The sequence below is a fragment of the Crotalus tigris genome, unplaced genomic scaffold (assembly GCF_016545835.1).
Source record: "Crotalus tigris isolate CLP2741 ecotype Arizona unplaced genomic scaffold, ASM1654583v1 scf7180000024316.1084291, whole genome shotgun sequence".
Classification (NCBI taxonomy): domain Eukaryota; kingdom Metazoa; phylum Chordata; class Lepidosauria; order Squamata; family Viperidae; genus Crotalus; species Crotalus tigris.
In genome coordinates this window covers 13,287-34,994 of record NW_024100488.1, presented here as the reverse complement: position 1 = coordinate 34,994, position 21,708 = coordinate 13,287, and the positions used below count along the sequence as shown (strand labels likewise).

General features: G+C 44.8%; 1 protein-coding gene across 6 annotated transcripts; it reads left to right on the top strand.

Moving 5' to 3' along the window:
• The first annotated feature begins 808 nt into the window (after positions 1-808).
• Positions 809-21,225, top strand: LOC120299852 (NAD-dependent protein deacetylase sirtuin-2-like). 6 transcript variants are annotated; one of them, XM_039325109.1, is made up of 19 exons: positions 809-1,147; positions 2,257-2,375; positions 3,083-3,383; positions 7,964-8,872; positions 8,969-9,018; positions 10,818-10,863; positions 11,934-12,050; positions 12,500-12,541; positions 13,226-13,332; positions 13,437-13,493; positions 14,128-14,196; positions 14,391-14,520; positions 15,234-15,293; positions 15,406-15,461; positions 16,510-16,586; positions 16,685-16,736; positions 17,047-17,114; positions 20,120-20,186; positions 20,365-20,526. In XM_039325109.1, the coding sequence occupies exons 4-19, from the start codon at positions 8,857-8,859 to the stop codon at positions 20,524-20,526; spliced, it is 1,176 nt and encodes a 391-aa protein (XP_039181043.1). In that variant the 5' UTR covers positions 809-1,147; positions 2,257-2,375; positions 3,083-3,383; positions 7,964-8,856. The 6 variants fall into 6 exon arrangements, with proteins under 6 accessions (XP_039181043.1, XP_039181047.1, XP_039181048.1 ...); XM_039325113.1 differs by lacking the exon at positions 3,083-3,383 and having other exon boundaries at positions 20,365-21,225; XM_039325114.1 differs by lacking the exon at positions 3,083-3,383 and having other exon boundaries at positions 8,969-9,555.
• The last annotated feature ends 483 nt before the right edge of the window (positions 21,226-21,708 follow it).

The following is a 21,708-nucleotide window of genomic DNA, read 5'->3' as shown; positions in this document are numbered from 1 at the left end:
TCAGCAAAACAGGTAGTAATTCAGGGGTTGGAGTTTAGTGTCCTCTAGCGGACACAAAGTGAAACTTGCTTTTACAAAGTTTAACCTGGATGCAATCTTTCTCTGGTTTCTGTACTGAGAGACAGCTCTTAACTTTCTCCTCAGTTTTCTGGGGTCATAGGTTACAGCAAAATAGCTCTGGGCACTAGCTGATAGTTCCCTGCCATCTATTGCAAGGGTTTTTTAATTGCTACAATTAAAGAAATTTCTATATTCTTCAGATAGAGCAGTGGTTCTCAATCTTTTTAATGCCGCGACCCCCAACCGGTCGTAAGTCGAGGACTACCCAACCGGTCGTACATCGAGGACTACCCAACCGGTCGTAAGTCGAGGACTACCCAACTGGTCGTAAGTTGAGGACTTTCCCTGCCCGGGAGCGCCGTGCATGCATGGTGCCGCCCCCTGTGCTGGCCGAAGTGTAGCTGGCAAGCGGCTGGGCCACCAGCTGGCCCAGACCAAGGGAGGTAAGGCACCCGCCGGGCCCCATGCACACCAGCAACCCTCCTGTGCCCGCCGGCCTCCCACCTCCCACCCCTGGCCCTCTTTTACTTACATTTTTAGTAGTTGCTCAGCAGGGAGGGGTGGAAGCTTCCAGACAGCTCGCCTTCGCTGCAGACAACTTGCAGCACTGTTTGCAGAATGGGACTTTTGGTGGGCTCAGCAGGACAGAGAAAGCCTGGACAATTCCTATTGGCTTTCGAAAGCCAATAGAATTAGACTCTATTCAAGAGAGTCTATTCTATGGGCTTTCAAAAGCCAATAGAATAAAAGGTAGTAGCACAGCTAAGGAAAAGGGGAAAAAATGACGGACTGTGTTGTTTGGCGACCCCTGTGAAATGGTCGTTCGACCCCAAATGGGGTCCCGACCCACAGGTTGAGAACCGCTGCTATCTTTTCCCCACCTGTGGAAACCTAGGGCCCAGATTCATCTCTCTGACGTCTTCTGCTTCTCCAGCAGAACATTCCGAGACCAGCCCTCAAAAGAAAAACAGGCTGGAAAGTTGGATCGGGAGAAGAGGACTTGCTGATTAACCGGAGTCTCGTGGGAATGAGCAATGATGGAGATCATGGTTGACGCCAGCAAAGAGCATATGGGAGCAGGCTCTCGGTAAGGAGAGGGTCTGCGTGCACGTCTGGGTCAAGAAAGAGGCATGCCTGTCTGCCCAGTTGGTTATGTGGAGAGCTTGTAGTCCGGTGTTTCTCAACCTCAACAACTTTGCAGATGTGTGGACTTCAGCTCCTAGAATTCCTGGAAGGAGAAAGGGGAATGCTGGGAGTTGAAGTCCGTACAAAGCCAAGGGTAGGACATCCAAGGAGAGTCTTGTGTCACTTCTAAACCTGCCACGTTCGACCTGGTGTAGTGTCTGGCTCAAAAGCTGCTCTAATCTCAGTTCAGGACTAAATTTTGGCTGGACTCTCCATAGGAGGTGGGGCTACCACCCATTGGACGGCCAGGCAGTTCTTTTAAGCCATTTGCCTATCCCGGGAAAAAGCCAGATGGAATCTATTGGGTTAACTTCCTCGGCTGCATTGAATTTATTTATTTGGAAATTTTATAATACCTCATACTCGCTCACGGCAGCTTACAGGAAATAAAAACACAATATAAAAGAAATAAAAAATATTTTTTTAGAAATGAAAATAATAAAACCAAGGTTCAAGAAGAGATTGGACAACCAAGGGATGTAACCTGGGGGAGGGAGGGTGGTGGAGGGTGTTTGGAAGACAGACGAACAGAGCAAACAATAGCATGAGGTCAACTCGGGCAACAGAATAGAAAAACATTATCTTTTCCTCTGACCAATAAACCTTAACCTGCCACACCGGAATTCAAAAAAAACCACCATTGTACAAAATAAATAACATTTGTTCCAATTCAGATCAGTTTCTCCTGCCCAGAATTTGAGTAACCTATGCAAATCCGGCCAGAAAGTAAATTTTTAACCCCAGAGAGCGCTAGAAGTAAACAAGAGACTTCGAAAAAGGACAGCAAAAATCAAATTCTAAGAGGGAGGGGAAAAAAGGAAGAGACACACATTTTGTTAACCCTAAGACTTCTCTGTTATAAGAGGCCATAAACGGGACATAATTTTATTCACACCATTCGTGCATTTTTAAAATAATTCACTGTTCTGGTGTTTTATATGTTGATTCGTATTTTATACGCTGCTTTTGTGAAGTCCATGCACTAATGCTATATTGGGTTATGCCACACAGGTGGGTCCTCGACTTACGACAGTTGACCACAAAATTTCTGGGACGCTTGATAAGTAAAATTTGCCCCATTTTACGACTTTCCTCGCCACGGTTGTTAAATGAATCGCTGCAGTTATTAAGTAAGTAACAAGGCTGTTCAGTGAATTCAGGCTTCCCCTTTGACTTTTGTCAGGAGGTTACAAAAGGGAATCAGGTGACCTTGGGATGCTGCAACCCTCATAAATGCGAGTCAGTGGTCTGAATTTTGATCACAGGACTGTGGGGGTGTTGCAATGATCGTTAAGTGTGACAAACAGTCATAGGTCGTTTTTTTAGTGCCATTGTCACTTTGAATGGTCACTAAATGAACTGTGGTAAGTCAAGGACTACTTGCACAAAATAAACAAACAAATAAACAACAGGACACTAGGTTAGTGTAAAGATGCTAAGAAAAAGACTCAAGCATTTCTTGAGCAGAGGTTTGAAGCTGCAGGACACAGCTTGACAAACTCTGAGTTTGTTGCTTCTTATATACTTTTTACATACATAGGCTTTTACATTAAATGCTGACATTTTACATATAGATTTTCCATGTCATATGATTCAGAAATACAAAAGTCTGTCACTTGTGTTACATTAGCTAATTGCACCCAAATATTATATTTCATCCGTGATTCTAAAGGATGAGATGGGAGAGCTTCAGCCCCCACACAGCAATTAAGAAGGAAAGAGAGGCAAGAATGACTAAGGAATTTGCAGTCAAAACCGCAAATATGGCAGCGCATAAATTCTCTGGTGTAGGTTCTTTTCCCTGTTGCCTCAGAACCTCCTGCGCTTTGGATGTTAGGTTCTTCACATCGCCCCAGGTCGTTGGCCGACTGCGATGGCGAGAGCGAAAGGGATGTTGTGCTGTCTGAAGAGTCACCTGCTTCATTTCCAGTATTGGGTTCTGGACTTGATGCCACGACATCTTTGGCTGGCCGCACACACCGGGCTGGAATCCAGAGAGGGCCTGTAGGAGCAAGCACAGCCGCATAGCCTCGTCCCCATGTTAATAAAGGAACTGGACCTAACCAGGTTTTATCAGGCAATTGCCGATAATATACCAATGGATTAGGGAGCACAGCTTTCTGCTGAAAGTGACGCTGGTAGGCAGTAGTGTTTTGAAAAGAAATATTTAGCTGGTTTAAAGTTATTAAGATTTTACTGACTTGACGAGTTATCCATGCCAAATTAGCTACCCTTGATCCCTCCTTTTTTAATTGTTTAAGTAAACATTCTTTAATTGAACGATTGGCTCATTCCACAATAGCTTGGCCAGCAGAATTATAGGGAAGGCCATGACGAAGAAGAATATTCCATGTAGTGCAAAACTGTAGGAAGGTAGTGGAAGTGTAAGCTGGGCCATTATGTGTTTTTATAACAGCCGGTTTTCCCAAAGCCGTAATAGCAGCCATAAGATGGGAAATGACGTGATTAGAGGTTTCTCCCCGTTGGGGGGTTGCCCAAATGGCACCAGAAAAAGTGTCAATTGAAACATGGAGATATTTCCAAGGTGCTAGAGATGGAACGTGAGTAACATCCATTTGCCATAATTGATTGGCTTCTAAACCACGTGGATTAACACCTGTGTCTCCTATAGGGGATAGACTTGCACATTGAGGACAAGCGGAAATAATTTGTTTTGCTTGGCTTAGAGCAGCGGTTCTCAACCTATGGGTCGCGACCCCATTTGGGGTCGATCGACCACTTTTCGGGGGTCGCCAAAGGCGGCGATCTGCCATTTTGTCCCCTCCGGGGGCGCCGCCGCGCATGCGTGCCGCGCATGTGGGCAACGCCGTGCCTCGGGTGGCGCCGCGCATGGGGACGGGGCGCCTCAGGGGGGCGCCGCGCATAGGGCGGCGCCCCCATCCGTGCTGCGCATGCGCATAACGTTTGTGTGACGGGGGTTGCTGTCACACAAACGTTGAAAAGCGCTGGCTTAGAGGAATATGGCAGAATTGTGCCAGGCCATGAGCATTTTGATGGAAAAAAGAGTGACTATAAAAGGGATCAGAAAACAAAATGGGTTCAGTGTGATTTATAGCTGGTACTGTAAAAACAATTTTTTCTCTGTCTGCTATGCACAGAGGTATAGAGAAAAAACAATCTTTCAGATCTATGATCATCAATTGATGATCCTGTGGAATTAAATTTGGATTGGGGGTGCCACATTGTAGAGCTTCCATAGGCTGAATACATGCATTAACAGCACAGAGATCGTGTAGGAATCTCCATTTGCCACTTTTCTTTTTGATAACAAAAACTGGAGTGTTCCATGGACTAGTGGAAGGGGCAATGCGTTTGGCCTGTAATTGTTCTTGAACAAGAATTTTAAGGCCTGTAATTTGTATAGAGGAAGAGGCCATTGTTCCACCCAAACAGGTGTAGTAGTTAACCAAGTTGAGGGTAAGGCAAACATTTTATTCATCGAAGGTGACGGTAGCTCCCCATTTACTAAGCATGTCTCGTCCCCAAAGGTTGACATGAATGTCAAGAATGAAAGGACAAAGTTGAACAGTTACAGTAGAATTAGGAAGACTTGCAGAAAGAAATTGTGTACTTTGTCGTGCACCTTGTCGCCCTCCCACACCCCAGACACTAGGGCATGGGTCAGTAGGCCAAGATGCAAGCCAATCTTTAGCTGAAATTACTGAAACATCAGCACCTGTATCAATTATTCCCTCAAAAGGCTTACCCTGAAAAAAGACTTACGGGGTCGCTGGGTGGTGATTGGGGTGGTTAATGCAATTACAACAGGATCTGTGGAACCAAACCCGCTGTCTGCTCGATCCCTATCACGACCCCCTGCAGGGACAAAATAGGTCAAATGGAGTAATTGTGCAAGACTAGTATTGCTTGGCAAAATCTGTGGCATGTTAGTCCATAATAGAATAAAGATGACACCTGTATAGTCAGAATCAATTACTCCAGGTATTACAAAAATTCCCTTTTTTCCCATGCTAAATCGAGGCAAAATTAATCCAACATATCCAGAACGGAGAGGTCCAGAAAGTTGTGAAGGAACTACTTGTACTTCTCCTGGAAATTTGAAACACACTTCTTGTTGGATAGTTAAATCTATCCCAACACTCCCTCTAGTGGCAGCAGGGGTATTTTTAATTGTTGATGGAATTACTGAAGGGTCTCTGTTTGGACCGGGGCCAGAGACCGGCCCGCTTTGAAGTTTCCCGAACGGCATTATCAGCCCAATGAAATCCCTTATTACACTTAGGGCATTTTGTTTTTGGACGTCTCCCAGCATTATTTTTAAATGGTCAGGAGGCATACCTTCCTCCCCCAGGATTTTTGCATTCCTGTTTAAAGTGTCCAATTTTACCACAATTATAACATTTCACCTGAGTTTTTGTAAGAGCTGCAGCTAAGAGATTAGTTTGAAAAGAAACAGTCCCTATATCCTGACATGCTTTGATCATTTCTGCCAAATCTGGTTGAGCTCCCAATCCAATGATGGCACGTTTACATTCAGTGGTGGCATTTTCTTTAGCCAATTTCATAAGCAATTCAGCTTGGGCATCAGGATTATCAATTTGTCATTTCAAGGCATCTTGCAGACAGTTAATAAAATCTGCATATGGTTCATTTGCCTTTTGATGAATATTTGAAAATGCTTGAGATGGTTTCCCAGTTATAGGAACTTTTCCAAAAGGAAATATCAGAGGATATTTGAAATATCAGAGGTTATTTGAAGAGTAGCTATAGGCAAAACGATTTGTGCATCCACTGGAGTGTAATCACCAGAGCCATATAACTGCTCTGGGAGGTAAGCACCTCCAGAAGTTGTAGCTCTTAATGCACATTGATGTCTAAACTCACTATCCCATACCACATACTGAGCTGGTGTTAATAACATACGAATTGTTATTTTCCAATCTTCTGGTACCAAAACATGATTCCTCATTGTTGCTTCTAACATACCTTGCACATATGAACTACCTAACCCAGTATCTCTTATACCCTTATGCAATTCTGTTAAGATTGCATAAGAAAGTGGTCAATATTCAACCACTGGGGCTCCATTTGCATCTACCTGCCCAGTCAAATGTACAGGACAAACTGAGAGCATATCTGCTATTTCCTGCATATCTCCCTCTCCTTTCGCCATTTGATTTTCTAATACATGGCGAATGGAAACATAAGATCTAGAATTCTTTTGCTCAGAAGGTGTCACATCCATTGTGGAAGATATAGGAGCTGATGGAACTGAAACCTTTTCATGATCAAAACCTGGAGAGAGAGTAGAACTTAATTGTACTGCATCAGCCCCATATTTTTCCACTGCATGGCGACATTGATGCCAACAATGCAAAACATCCACTGAGGCTCGGGGTTCCTGATGAAGGGTGTTACCTATTCTTTCCCAATCCTTAAGTTGGAGCGTCCCCCTTTCAGGATACCAAGGACAGTTTTTCCCTATCTCACTCGCTAGCTTCCTAAGCTCCTTTTCAGGCATTGTCATGCCTGATTTGTGTAAGAGAAACTTTAACTCTCTTACATGCTTTTGCTGATGGTGAGATATATCACAGCCCATACTTACAGTTTGAGAAATATCGTAGGACGAGAAGGTGCACCAAGGGGTCTGTTCCAGATGACTGTAAGTATGTCGGTTGCTGCTTTCCCTCGGAAGGTGATGTCCCTGTTCGGGCACCAGTTGTAAAGATGCTAAGACAAAAACTCAGGCATTTCTTGAGCAGAGGTTTGAAGCTGCAGGACACAGCTTGACAAACTCTGAGTTTATTGCTTCTTATATACTTTTTACATACATAAGTTTTTACATTAAATGCTGACATTTTACATTCATAAGTTTAACCTTTAGATGCTGACATAAAGTTTCTTTATTGGAAAATTCCTTCATATAAGCAACTATTTTCTAGTACAGCGGTTCTCAACGTTTGTGTGACGGCAACCCCCGTCACACAAACGTTATGCGCATGCGCGGCGTGGCGTGCATGGGTGCGGGCCCCCCGCACGCAGCGCGCATGCGCAGCGCCGCCCCCACGCGCAGCGCGCATGGGGCAAGCCCCCGTGTGCAGCGTGCATGCGCGGCACCGCCCCCCGGGGCGCGGGGCGCCCCCACGCGTGGCGCGCATGCGCGGCACCGCCCCCCCGGAGGCACGCCGCCGCTCCCACGCGCAGCGCGCGTGCGCGGCACCGCTCCCCCGGAGGCGCAGCGCGCCCCCGGAGGGGACAAAATGGCGGATCGCCACGTTTGGCGACCCCGCAAAAGAGGTCGATCGACCCCAAATGGGGTCGCGACCCATAGGTTGAGAACCGCTGTTCTAGTAACATATTACCTGTTCAGAGACCAGGTAAAGACAAATACAGATAGATCAGAAGGAGAAAGAACTAACAGAGACAGGAAGAGATAAGAGGGAACTTCAGCATATTATTTATTTAGGTAGGTAAGATATTAAGTCAAAAGGGGATGACCTTTTGGCTGCTTCCTTGGGACAAAGGTTATGAGGTTTGTTGGGGGGAAAGCATGGCAGTTCGATGTGCGTGCTTTTTTCCCCACAGGTTAGCAGCTCATCAAGACATGACTAAATTTTATATTTGTGTGAATTTAGAAGGCATGCTGGTGATCTGAAATTCCCCCAGCCATGAGGACTAGAAACTTATGCTCACATCTCTCTCTCTCTCTCTCTCTCTCTCTCTCTCTTTTTCACAGACGCTGCTTACCCAGACGCTGCTTACCATCGTAATGGGTGCAATTCAGCTGGGCCCGGAAACGGTTGCCCTGACTGAACCTTTGGATGGCGAGCGATGGAGCCAGAAGCTGCTGAGTGCAATCCCGCCATCCTTCCCGGCAGGCCAAGTGCAACGTCGTGTGGCCTCCTTTCTCTTGGACACACAACCCGGCTCCTGCCAACACAAGTTTGCCAACAAAGTCAGATGCCCCAAGGATGACGGCAATGTGAAGCACGGTCTAAAGGAAAGAGAAGGAAGAGCGGAAGTTTTAGCCGGAGAGAGTGGTGGCTTTTAGAATAATCATAACATCCATGAAAATTAAAACACACAAGCAGCAGCCGAGATATGTAATAATACAGTAATTTAAGGCAGAGTGTGTGTGTGTGTGTCCAACCTTGGCAGACTTGTGGACTACAACCCCCAGAATTCCCTAGCTAGCCACAAGTCTTCAAGTTGCCAAGACTGGACACCCGTTTTAAGAGAACACCAAAACTATTATTTAGCGGATCGTTGACACCAGGCCTAAAAGGTATCGGATCCACTCAAAATCTCCAAGTCTCATTCTTTTATTGACCCTTTGAAATTTAACCAAGGCCAATCCTTTTTCTCAGGTCTGCCCCAGCAGTCTTGCCATTCTCACCTTGGGACAGCCCGAGTGAAGCAAAAGTGCCTTATGGTCCCCCTCCCTCATTCTCTAGCTGTGGTTGGGTGAGCCCAAACGGTCCCTTGACGCCCATCGGTGACGACAGGTGTTTGTTTGGAAGCTGGCTGGCCATTGGCTGCCCTCCCGTGGGGCTTTTTGGAGCTTATAGTTTTTCTCTCACGGGGCAAAGGTTCGTTTGGATTCTCGGTGGAGCAGCCTTGCGACTTTCCATGGACAGCAGAGAAGGTAATGCCGCCGCCGCTGAGGGAAACGGTGGGCTGAGGAGGAGGAGGCGGCCCGAGGCCCGCTCTCCCCTTCTTCCTTGTGTTTCCTTTGTCACAGGCGCTGCCGCCAGTCCCGAAGCGGACGCCGAAAAGGCCTCCAGGTCCTCGGTGAGGATTGAGGGGCCGAAATTGGGAGCCGTCGCTCCGAATCCTCCCCCTCTGGGGCCTTCTCTCCAGGCGGCTCTGCCCCGCAGGCCGAAGGGGGCTTTTCCTTGAGCGTGGTCGACCAGGCGGAAATCCCACCGGTGGAGCTTGCTGGGAAAGCGGCTTGAGTTGCAGAAGGAGGACTCTTAAAAAAATCATTTGAAGTGGGGGGTGGGGGTTTACTTCCAAGCCCATCATCCCCGGCTCAACTGGGTGGGAGTCAGTTGAGGGGGGGGGAATCCTCTGAGCAAAATCGTGGCAATTTCTTTTTTTTTGTTTGTTTGTTAGGATTTGACAAAATAGAATAAAATGGCACTAATATAGTGACTGGCCCACTGGCGGTCTTGTGCAGTTTGGGTGCTTGAGGTAGACTCTGCCTGGCCATGGAGGCCCATCAGGAGGGGATGCTGGGGATCCCGTCTCCTATATACTACTAAAGGGAGTCCTTGACTGATGACCCACAAGTGAGCCCTGGATTTTCGTTGCTAAATGAAACCTTTGGTAAGGGAATTTGGCCCATGGTACAATCTTTTGTCCGCAGTTGTTAAGCGAGTCAGTTGCCAAGCGTCTGAATTCTGATCACATGACCACAGGGATGCTGCAAAGGTCGTAAGTGTGAAAAACGATTGTAAATCACTTTTTTCAGTGCCATTGTAACTTTGAATAGTCACTAACTGGACTGTTGTAAGTCGAGGACTACCTGTAGGTCTTTTATTACAGCCGACCCTCAAAACTCATGACGTACACAAACCTACGACAGTTAAGTCCATTTGAAGTTGGGACACAGGAAAAAGTGACTTACAACCAGTCCCCGCATTTATGACCATCATAGCCACTCCACAAGTCAGGTGATCAAAATTTGACAAGCGGAGTCGATGGGGAAAGCTGGATTTGCTTAGCAACCATGTGAGTCACTTAATGACTGCAATGATTTTGCTTGAGGATTGCAGCAAAAGGTCATAAAGTCAGGTGTGCCTCACTTAACAACCATCTTGCGTAGTTCCAATTGTGGTTGTACATTGAGGACTACACATATAATCAAAAATATCAAAATCTAAATCAATAGTGTATAAATAATAGACATACATATAAATAAGTTAGAAACACTTGCATTAGTTGTGCAGTTAATCAAACCTGTCATTGCACATATTGCAGACAAATGACAAAATTTGGCTACACGTGAGGAGAAAGTCACTTGAAGTTGATGATTGTAAATAAAACTGATGGGAATGACTGGGGAATTGGTTTTAATGTGGAATGGACAGTATAAAATGGTGTTTCTCAGCCTGGGCAGCTTGAAAACCTGTGGACATCAACTCCCAGAACACCCCAACCAGCAGAATTCTGGGAGTTGAAGTCCATATCTTCAAGCTGCCCAGGTTGAAAAACACTGGTATAAAAGGATCTCTCTTGCTGTTTCAGAGGCTCATTCTGCTCTGGGCATAGTTTAAATTCAAATGGAATGCTCTTATAGCTCTTTTTCAAAAATGCTAATGGGAGAACATTCACCCATGCTGGGGCTAGAGGCTTTCTGCGTTGGAGGTCGGAAAGCATCTGCAGCTCTGGAAAAAGTGCAGGATCCACTTAAAAATACATCTTTAGGAAAGGATAGAGGGGATTTGGGAAGTTCTGGAATTTCACAGTACTCCTTTTTTTTTTTTAGAGTGCTTAACAGGCAAGATTGGCCACATACAACCTTAATAAATTCAGTTAATATTAAGGAATTCTAAGAAATAACTTCCTTGCTTCCTTTCTTCCTGTAGAGTTCAGATTCTGATGAAGAAGGGGGGGCTTCAGGCCAGACAGAAAGTAAGTAACTGTCCAGTGGGAGTTCATGTTTTACTTTAAATATTGTGAATGTATAAATTGAGGCAATCCCTATACTGTATCTCCAAACTATGGCTGTCTTCATATAGCTAATGAAAAAATTATTTCTAGGCACAGAAACCCCCGGATTTTGGAATTCAGGATAAGAACTTTAATGTTTGCTGTACAAAGTAACTATGTAATCAAGCATAGTTACAAAATAACTATGTAATCAAGCATTATAATGACATTCTTTGACCTGGAATAAGGTAAGGCTGGCCTTAATCCATTGAGCAAAGACACATGACCTCTGCCCCTGGGCATCAATATATGTACATGCCCATTTATTAATGGGCTCTAAGTGTATGTCAGATGCCTCAGGACAAGATGAGCAAATGTCCAGTGGAGCATGTAAATCAGGGCTCATTTGTCAAAATCAAGAATAGAATAGGGGAAATGAGTTCCACTTAAAACAATAATGTGCCTTACCTTTCAGAGTTATCCTTCTATAAAACGAGGGGAACCCAGGGTTTTGTTTTTTGCTTTTCTAACAATCTTCTTGGTTTGAGGCAAAACAAACTAGAGAAGCCTCAAACCAGATTTCCCGTGGCTGGCTGGGGAATTCTGGGAGTTGAGATCCATCCAGCTGAAAGCTACCAAGCTTGAAAAACGCTGCTTTAAGACTTTAGCATTTTAATTTTTTTTTTCATAAAAGCATAGAATAGCATTTCAGCGGCAGGTAGATTTTTCTCCACGTAGGAGTTTAGCACAATCTGCAGAGATCTCATGGGGTCCTTGATGCTTTCTGAGTTTGGTTATTTTCCTGCAGACGTTTTATGACCCAACTAGGTAACATCATCAGTGCTGGAAGGGAGTAGAGTTTGCCCAGAGGAAGAGGAGGAGGAGGAGGACTGGGGGTTCTCCTTGCTCTCTGAGCTTGGTGGTTTCCTTGCAGAGGTTTCATTATCACTCTAGGTAACTTCATTAGTGCACTGATGATCTCTTTTATTGGCACAGATCTCAGCTCTTCAAGGCAAATGATAACATTGCAATTTTTCTTTCTTTCTTACCAGTGGAATTATTGCAAAACCTCTTTTCCCGGACTCTGGGCTTTGGCAGTGAGAAGCCCGAGAAGGTGCTGGAGGAACTGACGCTGGAAGGCGTGACCAACTTCATACTGACCGAGAAATGTAAAGCAGTTCTTTCTAGAGACTGAAACGTGTTGCTCTTTTCTTTTTTCTACCAGCCTCTGAAGTGAATAAAAAAGCTGGGGGGGGGGAGAGCTTGTGATGCAGGTGGTGGCGTAGATCAAAGAGAGGAGGGAGGTTTGGCACCTCTGTGTGCTGCAGTTAAATGCTAGTTATCAGTGTATCTGTGCATGCTTACCTGTGGTCACTGATGTTTTTACAGATAGGGACTGCTGTGGACAAAGGTTATTTGCCCAGAGCCATCCAAAGGTGTTTAGTCAGGCTCTTAGCAGAAGGATTTGAACCCCAGCCTCTGAAATTCTGGGGCTTATTGCCCTGGCTCCAGTGGTTGGATGCCTATGCCGAACGTTGATGCCGTTCAGGGTTTGAGGGTGGCATGGTGTAATTCAGGGGTCGATATTAAAAAGCACTTCCTGCCCTTTCTCTTGCAGGCAAGAATATAGTCTGTGTGGTTGGTGCAGGGATCTCGACCAGTAAGTGTCACGATGGCTTTGCTGATCACGTGTCGCTTTATTTTTTTTCTTGGTTTTGTGCAAATGTATTGTAGGAGCAGAGCGCGATGCTGGTGGATAAAATTAGAAACTGCCTTTCTATAGTTAGATGTGCTCTTATACTGCTTCTTTTCTTCTAAACCTAGAAAAAGGTGTGCTCTTCTCCTGCCACAGCGGTTTATTTCTTAATTAGGAAATGTTGAAAATTGGCCCTGGGTTCTTATACCTACAAAATATTTACTCTTAACTCCTAACCCACAGTCTCTCCTGGGATGAAGTATCTGCAAAGCTGCATAACAGCCGGGTTTGGCTTTAAGTCTCTTTGCTGAAAGCTTATAGGTCTCACATTTGTTTATTTATTTATGAGACTTATGTACCGCTTTAAGTGCAAGCACTCTCTAAGCAGTGTACACCAGTAAGCAATGTGTGTGTGTGTATGTATGTATGTATGTATGTGTATATATATATATATATATATATATGTTTTCTGAGGTTTTCGCGGGTGTTTGTATGTAGGTCTTTGGTTGTTCGGGTTTTCTCCCGCGTAAAATTGGAAGTGTCTTGGCGACGTTTCGACGAAGTCCCATTCGTCATCTTCAGTTGGTTTTCTGTTCAGCGACTTACAGCTGCCGATGCAATCTCAGCATTTGCCTTTCTGCCTCTCAGGTGCGGGCATCCCCGATTTCCGCTCACCTGGCACGGGGCTGTATGCCAACCTGCAGCAGTTCAATCTACCGTATCCCGAAGCCATCTTTGAGATTGACTATTTCAAGGTACCACGCTGAGTTACCTGCTTGCTATTGATGTGGGCTGAATACCGTGCTCTCGGGGGTTTGTTTTCTTCGGTATCACTGACTCGGCGTCTGTTTTTATTTAGCAAAACCCAGAACCATTCTTCACCTTGGCTCGGGAGATTTACCCAGGGCACGTCAAGGTCAGCTGGCTTTTCATGTTTGTTTCGGAGGCGGCGGGCAGGGATTGAAACTCAATCCTAAAAGTGCAGTGGTCTTTTGTCACCCCAGGAGAAAAAATGGCTGCTTCAAAGAGTTCCCAACAAGTCCCCCCCCCCCTTCACATGCTTGAGAAGCTAGATCTGAAGTCCACCTCTGTTTTTGTCTGCTTCTAGTTTAGAGAGATGCTCAAAATCGGGTATCTTTGTTTTAATTGGGGGGGGGGGGGCTAAAGTTTTAAAGTAGAACCAGAACTATATCCTCTGCATTTTCTTAATAATTTTTAATGCTTGGGAAAAGGAGCATTTCTTTATGAGTCTGGTTGTAAACTATTCCATCACCAAGGTATATACGATTCCCATACAATAAAACCTACAAAAGAAATACCTTAGTTGCCTCTAAAATATACATATTTACGGCAGTTTATTGTTTCATTTAATCGCTGTGGTTGTTTTTGCTGTTAATTAACAATGGATATTTTGTGTTCCGGTGTGAACTGCCAAGAGTCCCGTAAATTTGGAATGAATTAATAAACATATAAATAAAACCTACCCTTTGGTTTCTTTTGTGTTTTGGAGAAAAGAAAATATGACATTTAAGGCTCTGGTCCTTTTTCAGCCCACCATCTGTCACTACTTCATTCGTCTCTTGAAGGATAAAGGGCTGCTACTGCGCTGCTACACTCAGGTAAATAAGTCCTCTTCTCTTTGGGACACTTTGGGGCTGGCACTTGAAAATAAAGCTTTAGTTATATTATTCTGGCCTCCTAAAGAAAAAGGGCCATTAGCCTTTTCTCGTTTTGAGAGTCCTAGTCCGGTGTAGCTCCAGGATTGGCAGCCATTTCAGGTTGGATTTATTTTGAACATCTTACCTTCCTCCAGAATGTCGACGCCTTGGAGAGGGTGGCAGGTCTGGATCCCGAACACTTAGTGGAAGTTCACGGCACCTTTTATACCTTCCATTGCATCAGCTCCACTTGCAAGAAACCCTACAGCCTGGAGTGGATGATAGGTGAGGGTCAGGAAGTGGAAGCAGGGAAGAATAACTCGGGATTATTCCTGTGGCATGATCTTGATATTCAGAGCAGAAGCCATGCTTGTTTCTGAGATGTGTGAACGCTGCTGAGGGGAGAAAGCCACAACTTGAGGGATTCCAGTGGTCTGCTTTGGATTGCCTAGTATGGCTTCTGGGAGCAAGACAAAGTTAAACTGGTTAGAATTAAAGGTTGTGGTTATTCATATTTATTTATTTATTTATAAAATTGGCCACCCATCTATCCATAGGGTAACTCTGGGAGGCTGACAGTTACATCTGAGTTAAAACATAAAATGTTAAAATCAAACCTTACAACCCAAGACACATGAGGAGATGGAATCTGTTATTACTCAATCAGCCACCTTCGTTGCCCTGATCCCCCACTGCAGCCCCACCCCAACTGGCAAAGTCATGTCTTTAGGCCCTTAAGAGAAGATAGAAGGGTTGGGGCCCAACCCCACATCGGGGGGGGGGAGATTTTCCAGCAGGCAGGAGCAATGGCTGAGATCATCCTCCTGGATCCTGCCAGCTGGAATAATTGGGTTGATGGGACCCACAGCACGCCTCCTTTGCTGGCACGAGTAGTATGGGCCAATCCCAGTGGGGTGAGACCGTCCCTCAAGTAACCTGGACCCAAACAGCATCGGCTGAGCTGCATTGTGCACGGCTCCCTTTTCTTTTTCTTTCAGAAAAAGTATTCACATCTCTCATCCCCAGATGTGAAAAATGTCAGAACATCGTGAAGCCAGGTGAGCATCCCACCTGGTCACCCGTCAAAGCAGTGTCCTGGGATCTTTGTGCTTCTTGATCAGGTTTCAGGGAACCCTAACCAAAGATTTTGTTTTGTTTTCCTTGGTTCAGACATCGTGTTTTTTGGGGAGTTTCTGCCCCCTCATTTCTTCTCTCTCATGCAGTCGGTAAGTGCTTTAGTCGTTTGTCCTTGGACTCGGAACGCCGGCAGCCCCACGTTGGAGGTCTCCCAAGAGCCAGGATTTCTGAGTCCTTATTTTAAGGGTTAAAATTTCCCAGACGAACTGATGTTAGTGTCAACAGTGCTAATATTGAATATTCTTGCTTTGACAAAATATGCAGAACTGTCTGGTATTTTTAGAGTTAATGCAGAGGAGAATGAGGGAGGAGGGAAAAGCCCGGGAAAGGGAAAGGAAGGGAACCTTTGCCCTTCAAACTAATTGGAGAACATAAATCATGACAGCAAAATAAGGAAGGGGAACGCTAGCAAAAATAACTGCTCGGTGGGTGGGAACTTCAGATCTTAGCATTCCTTTTCATCATGCCTGTGCTGACATTTTGTCACATAAATAAAAAGACTTTTTTAGGATAAAATGCCTGGAAGTTCTTTGAAGTGTTTCATTAGTCAGAACCATGACAACATGTTAAGAGCTCAAATTCTTTTCAATCGACCTGGGGTCCTGAACTCCATCCGCTGTCTCTAGGCCTGAGAGAAGCTGGTTTTTTTCCTCAACCAAGTGCGCTCTCATTTGAATTGCTGGGCCTATCTCCACCCGGACCCGGGGGCCATGGTCGATACCATTGCGTCCAACCTAGAGGGAGAAGCATCCGAACAGCTGAACTGTTTATGTAATGAGCAAGCCCCCGAATTGGAAGACCCCCCAACTCTTCCTCCTAGAGCTGAGGGAAAGATTTGAGGACCCATCTATTGGTCTTAAAGCAAGAGTACATGACAGTTAGTCTTGTATGCTAATTTATCAGATGGGATAAATTCTTCCCACTTCATCCCTGATTGGTTAGGATGAATCAATCTGGTGAGAGAAAATAGGACACAAAAGGAGCTAGGTTTCACGCTACAAATAGAGTTGGAGTTATAGGTCAAAGCAATCTATCCAGAAAGCACGATTTCAGAGAAAGAGACTTTGAAACCAGATTGGAACCTGGGATGCCGTTCTGTGGTGCCCGCCATCCTTCACGCGAACCTTCTGCTTGCAGGATTCCCAGAATGTGGACCTGCTTATTATCATGGGCACCTCACTTCAGGTCGAGCCTTTTTCCTCCCTGGTCAGCAGGTCAGTGAACCTCGGCTGCTCAAGCAAGGGCTCGGTTTTCTGAACCAAGACGCCACAGGCACCATTGCTAAATTGTTCCTCTTCTCCATTTATTTCAGCGTACCTGCAAACACACCACGGCTTCTGATCAATAAGGAGAAGACTGGAGAGGTAAGGTTAGGTTTTCAGCCTGCTTTCTTTGGTCTGCTGCAGATTCCCCACTCCTGGGGAAAGAACAGGAGTGGGAGGCCATGGCAGCTTTCCAGGCTGTGGACTTCAACTCCCAGAATTCCTGAGCTGGCATTACTTCTGTGGATCAGGAAGGCATCGGCTTGAGCTGCTTCTGAATGCTGCTGTCTTGTTGCTCTGGACTTTTTTTTTTTTAAGCTTTTTAGCGTAGGCAACATCGCCTGCGTATCCCCCTCCGGGTCATCTTGGAGCCCTCCTAGAGGACATTTTTACATTTTTGGTCTCATTTCAGAGTGATCCTTCCATGTCCCTGATGGGCTTAGGCTGCGGGATGGATTTTGATTCGGAGAAGGCATACAGGCAAGTTCACTGTGGCTGGGCAGGTGCTGAGAACTTAAGGCACCCATTGACTCATGGGGAATGCAGAGTGTTCAGTGCTTTGGCACAAAAAAAACAAGTCTTGGGTAAGAGACAGAAGTTACAGCTTAAGCCAATAATTGCTGTGTATTTCTCTTGATTCTGACATCCTCCGTTCCCTTGGTGTACCTAATGCAACTTTGTGGTCCATATGCTTGTAGTAATCAGTGCTCAGTCATGGCAGGGTGCAAAGAAATGGCCGCTGTCATGCAGCAGTTTATTGTTTATATACAGATTCCAAGAAGCAAAAGTTATTTCATAACAATAGCATTTCATTGGTTAAGCACCTAACCAATCCTCAAGAATATATAAGTCAGAGGCCAAACATAGGGAATAGTTAATAGAATCTTGTTGTTTGTGTGCTAGCTGTTATCAGAGAAACAAAGTCACACAGACCTGCATACATTCACATCGCTATGGGGTCGATTGACCATTTTACGGGGGTCGCCAAACAAGGCCTTCCGTCATTTTTTCCCCCTTTTCCTTAGTTGTGCTCTGCCACGTGGGGCCCGGCGGGTGCCTTACCTCCCTTGGGCTGGGCCAGCTGGTGGCCCAGCCGGTGATCACCCTGCGCCGTCGCTGCCCATTGCCAGCTACGCCTCGGCCGGCGCAGGGGGGGCACCGCGCATGCGCGGCGCTCCCAGGCAGGGAAAGTCCTCGACTTACAACCGGTTGGGTAGTCCTCGACTTACGACTGGTTGGATAGTCCTCGACTAACAACCGGTTGGGTAGTCCTCGACTTACGACCGGTTGGATAGGGAATACAACCGGTTGGGTCGCGGCATTAAAAAGGTTGAAAACCACTGGCTTATATAGTCAGTTAAAGCACATTAAAGAGATAAGTTATTTTTGAAAACAATATTAATAATCAGATTTTGAGATCAATATTAATTAAATCAGTTCCTTTTCGACGGCAAGCTTGTGTGCATCCTAAGGTTACCATTTTAGCAACCACCTGGATAAAAATTAAACATTTTGGGATGGGATGTGGGGTAAGTAAATATTATTCAATCCAATATACTTTTCCCTTAAAAAATATTGTCCAACAATTACTGTTTCCTCTTTTGAGTAAAAAATTATTTGTCGAAACTGCATAAGTGAATGTCAACTTTCAGATTCACTCCACCCTTCTCAGATCGCAATTCCAAGCAGAGGGAATTTTTTTTTTTTTAAACAAACAGCTCCCCCTCCTTCTGTCTCTCACTCTTTAAGCAATGCAGCCAGCCGAAAGAGAAGGGGGGGGGGGAATCTCACCACCAAAAAAATAGTTTTCTCTCCTTCATATGCATTTTCCATAAGTTCTCTCATACAAATATTTACTATTATTTTCACAGTTTGGGAGAGAATGGGTGGGTTTTGAAGGCTAACACACACTTCAACAAATTAACTCATTCAGTTCCATACTGACTGCATAAAACCATTTCACATACAAATATTTCATTTCATACTTTCTCCAGGCAAACCATATATTCTTAACAAGGCCTTTTTGTATTGTCGTTATCAGAGAGGGTTTTAACCCTCTTCCAAGTCGTGGACATAACACAGAACAACACAGACAAATGTATATACACAAATACTGTTACAACATTTATTTAAACATATGACTTGTCCTGTAAGAAGTGAGAAAAATGACAAGGTGATTTCAACCAAAAAGTGGTTTTGAGGGCCCTTAATCATCTCCCATTTTTCTCACCATTCCAAGCCCAAGCATAATGTTCTGAGTGGCGATACACACACATACATAGCACAAAAGCACCACCAGACATTTGTCTAACAGGGTTAAACTTAACAGATTGCAGAGGAGTTTGAAACCATTCCAATTGCTCAAAACACTTTACAGAGGGAGTACATTCTCTAAATAAACAGCAGACGAATTAGCCTCTTCAGGAGAAGCTGAAAATCCAATTAAAGATGTTGTAGGAGGAATAAATTTTACTTAGTTCCAAGCAGAAGGGGGGCTGGTAGTTAATTGCTGCCCTTCTGAAGCATTTGAGCCATATTTTTTCCCCTTGCCTGACGGCACTGAATACTATCGATGTTTATACTGGAGCCCAAGGTTCAAGATGTAATTTATGCCCTATCTTTTAGCCTAAGCGTCCAATGCTCAGGATTTGAAGAACACTGTTTTCCTATTCCCGCCCGCCAGCTCCCTTGTGTCTGCTTCAAATGTTGCCACGTTTGAGTTATGTAGCAAGAATCAAGTTTTTGTACATGCTTTTGCTGGGGTGGAATAATTTGCAGCCCATACTCACACTGAGAGGTCTCTTAAGACGAAAGTGCACCTAGGGGTCTGTTCCAGACGATGATAATATGTTGGTAGCTGCTTCTTCCCGGAGGGGCCCCAAAACCAAATGTCCCTGCTTGAGGGCGCCATATGTAGTAATCAGTGCTCAGTCATGGCAGGGTGCAAAGAAATGGCCGCTGTCATGCAGCAGTTTATTGTTTATATACAGATTCCAAAAAGCAAAAGTTACTACATGACAATAGCATTTCATTGGTTAAGCTCCTAACCAGTCCTCAAGAATATATAAGTCAGAGGCCAAACACAAGGAATAGTTAATAGAATCTTGTTGTTTGCGTGCTAGCTGTTATCAGAGAAACAAGGTCACACAGACCTGCGTACATTCACATCACTATGGTGATGTGAGGGGGGGGAGATAGATGCAGAGGAAACACAAGCGTTGGAGGGGCAGTTTTCCACACACGACCTTTGCCTGTCTCTCACCTCTACATATGCTGAGCTCACCTGGTGGCTTTAGGGAGGCCACTCTTGGTCTTCATAGCCCAGGTGTGTTAGGGAGATGTTCCTGCGAGGGAGATCAAGCTGATCACAAAGTGTTTGTAAAGATTGCTGGAAGAAAAGATGTATCTGTCCTGGCATGCTATGTAAGCTCTGAATAAATACCAATAAATTGGAGTTCCGTTATTCACAATTCTTCATTTTTCAGGGATGTTGCCTGGCTCGGAGACTGCGATGAGGGCTGCCTGGCTTTGGCAGAGCTGTTGGGATGGAAGGTATCTCTCCTGGTTCAAAATCACCGAGAACAGCCCAGATGTAAAAATCAATGGGGTTCTCTTAGGCTCCCTCTGGGATCTTATTGGGGGAAAGGGGTGGCTTGCCAACTCTGAGCAAATTAAGTTTCTGTTATCTTCCTTACGTGGTTTTCTCTGTTCTCCCCCCTCTGCCCCTTAGGAAGAACTGGAGGAACTTGTGAAAAATGAACACGCTGTCATTGAGGCCAAATCAGGACAGATTGTGGGTGTCGGGGCAGGTGCTGATCGGCAACCAGCCAAGAAGCAAGAACAGAATCCATCTTTGGAGAAAGAAAAGCCACCTGCAAACAAAGAAGAATGAAGAGATTAGAGAAGATTGAGGAACTCTACTTTTTGATAATTAAAAAAACCCACCTCGACACAAACTGGGGATGCTTGGGGCCTTCTTGTAGCATCAAAGATTTTGGGGGAGGTCATGGAGTTCAAGATAAATGTAATCAAAAATAGGTCTCATCGGCACGATTGAAGCCATGAACAGCTGAAATTATGATTGAATTGTTAATTTAGCAGTATTTCTTGGAGATTTCTTTAGAATAGGGGTGCCCAACTTGGCAACTTTAAGACTTGTGGACCTCAACGCCCAGAATTTCCAAGGCAGCATGCTGCCTGGGCAATTCTGGGAGTTGGAGTCCATAAGTTGCCAAGATTGGACACCTCTGCTTTAGAGCCTCTCTTTATTAGTGTTGGGAGGGTGAGTTTGATTAATTTCCAGTTAACTTCAGAAATTTGTTCTAATTGCCTTAGAGGAAAAAATAGACAAAATGACATTTGATTATAACTTCTGTTCAGCCCTTATTTATGGGTCTATCTACCTACCTATCTACCTACCTACCTACCTACCTACCTAGGAAAGCGCTTTTGGAGAAGCATAGTTTGAAGTGTTTCATTACTGTTGATTTATGCAGGTTAGCAGTTTTAACATTCTGTGATACTTTTGTTTCCATCATTTATATGAAGCTGTCAGCTGTGACAATTAAATACAATCAGCTTGATACCACAAGATAATATGTTGGGGTTTTTTTTCTGCCTTCCTGTATTTATTTCAAGAAGACTGAGTGTCATTGGTGTAGTTAACACCTGTTCTTGTGGCACAAATCAGCAAAACAGGTAGTAATTCAGGGGTTGGAATTTAGTGTCCTCTAGCGGACACAAAGTGAAACTTGCTTTTACAAAGTTTAACATGGATGCAATCTTTCTCTGGTTTCTGTACTGAGCGACAGCTCTTAACTTTCTCCTCAGTTTTCTGGGGTCATAGGTTACAGCAAAATAGCTCTGGGCACTAGCTGATAGTTCCGTGCCATCGATTGCAAGGGTTTTTTAATTGCTACAATTAAAGAAATTTCTATATTTTTCAGATAGAGGTACGAGAGGAGTATTTTACGGTAAAAGCAACTCTTGAATGGTTTAATCAGGGGTAAGCAACCTTGGCTCTTTTATGATTCGTGGACTTCAACTCCCAGAATTCCTGAGCCAGCTCAGGAAT